Raw genomic sequence first — 1,435 nt, 5'->3', positions numbered from 1 at the left:
ACTCTGCGGGGATCGGCCCACAGCAGCCAGGCCCCGAGAAGAGGGTAGCCCCGCCCCCCGCTCGCCAGGCAGTGCGACGTGTCATAGCGCCCTGCCCCCCGCCACTACCTTGTTGGTGGGAACTGAGCGGAGCCGCTTGAAGATGGCGGCGATGTCCTGCTTGCTGGGCTCGCACATGATGGCGATAGCAATAGCGATAGCAGCGGCGGCGGAGAGAGAGGAGGCGCGGGACAGTGGCCGCCGCTTCCCTCTCCAGTCCAGTCCCGTTTCCTTGGCGATGGAGAGTTTCTTGCATCACCCGGCACTCGGGATATACGTCACTGTTGACACCCTGTGCGCATGCGCAATGCTGCCCTTGACGAGCGGCTCGGGGAAGAGCTATGGAACAGCCTCCACGCGTGCGCTGGGAAGGCGGCCGCTCTCCTTTGCGCCGCTCCCCCCCGTAAGCTGCTAGAGCTCGAGCCCCTGAGGGGAGGGGTGTGGAAGTGCTGGAACCTTGCCTCACACCAACCGCAGCTAATACCACTGAGTTGCCATTTAAGCCTGATATGCAAGCGGCTGTGCTGGGCCTGTCCTGATACAGGGCCTCATCAACCCCGTTGTCTGTTTTTGAGCCTCAGGCCCAGGATAACTCCATGTCTGCCTCTAGTCCAGTGGTCACAACCAGTGGATCTCAGTCCATCTCGGAGCCTCTTGGAGTTGATCCGAGGCTGGGTATGAACATGAGTAGAGTGTTCATGTGCGTGCCCCAGCCCAGCAGGTCAGTCCATGGACGAGAGAAGGGGCAGGGGCTAGATGGAGAACCCCACGGTGAGGGACAGTGCAGCAGAGGCAGGAGCAGGGGTAAGTTGAATGGGGCCTCAGCTGGGTGGGACTTACCTGCTGAGGAGGTGCACCCCCAAATAATTTTTTCTCCCTCTGCCTCAATCTGCCCCCCACTTCCCTCGCCACAGACTTACCTGCTTGTGGGGAGGGAGGGGTTGGTGGTAATATATGATAGATCTTGGCCACCAACACTTTTAAATGCCAAAGGTTATCTACTTACAAAAGTTGGAGACCACTGCTGTTACGCCTCAGCTCTGTATTCTTGGGCAACCCTGGCACAGGATGCAGTCTGTCAGACTCACAAAGGACTCACCCCCGCCCCTCCCTCCCTCCCTCTACCTAAACGAAACTGATTAAGATGCAGTGAGAGACGCACCTAAGACCCTCCAGATAAGGGTGACAAGAGTGAAACAACTGCCCTAGGTCTCATTTTCATCCGAGACGGAACCAGATGACCATTCATTTACATGAGAGATGGAGAACAGAAAGCCTGAAGCAGAGACTGCAGTGAATTCTGGGACCAGAGAAGCAGGGGAGCACTGCATGATGGGGAATCTGTGCTTCAAATGTTAATCAACCCATGTTCACACACACCCAGCTCAGCATTTAT

At 57.1% G+C, this 1,435-nt stretch overlaps 1 protein-coding gene across 7 annotated transcripts in view; it reads right to left on the bottom strand.

Moving 5' to 3' along the window:
- Positions 1-787, bottom strand: part of ARFGAP3 (ADP ribosylation factor GTPase activating protein 3) — a 48,257-nt gene extending 47,470 nt beyond the window's left edge. For 2 of the 7 annotated variants that reach the window (XM_006031538.3, XM_025213198.1), the window contains exon 1: positions 109-373. In XM_006031538.3, coding sequence (XP_006031600.1) covers positions 109-177 — 69 coding nt within the window. In that variant the 5' untranslated portion in view covers positions 178-373. Of the gene's footprint in view, positions 1-108 lie in introns of all 7 variants that reach the window. The other 5 variants (XM_025213199.1, XM_025213196.1, XM_006031540.3 and 2 more) reach the window with 5 other exon arrangements.
- Between the last annotated feature and the right edge of the window lie 648 nt (positions 788-1,435).

This window comes from Alligator sinensis, unplaced genomic scaffold (assembly GCF_000455745.1).
Source record: "Alligator sinensis unplaced genomic scaffold, ASM45574v1 scaffold292_1, whole genome shotgun sequence".
Lineage (NCBI taxonomy): Eukaryota > Metazoa > Chordata > Crocodylia > Alligatoridae > Alligator > Alligator sinensis.
This window is presented reverse-complemented; position numbering and strand designations above follow the sequence as displayed.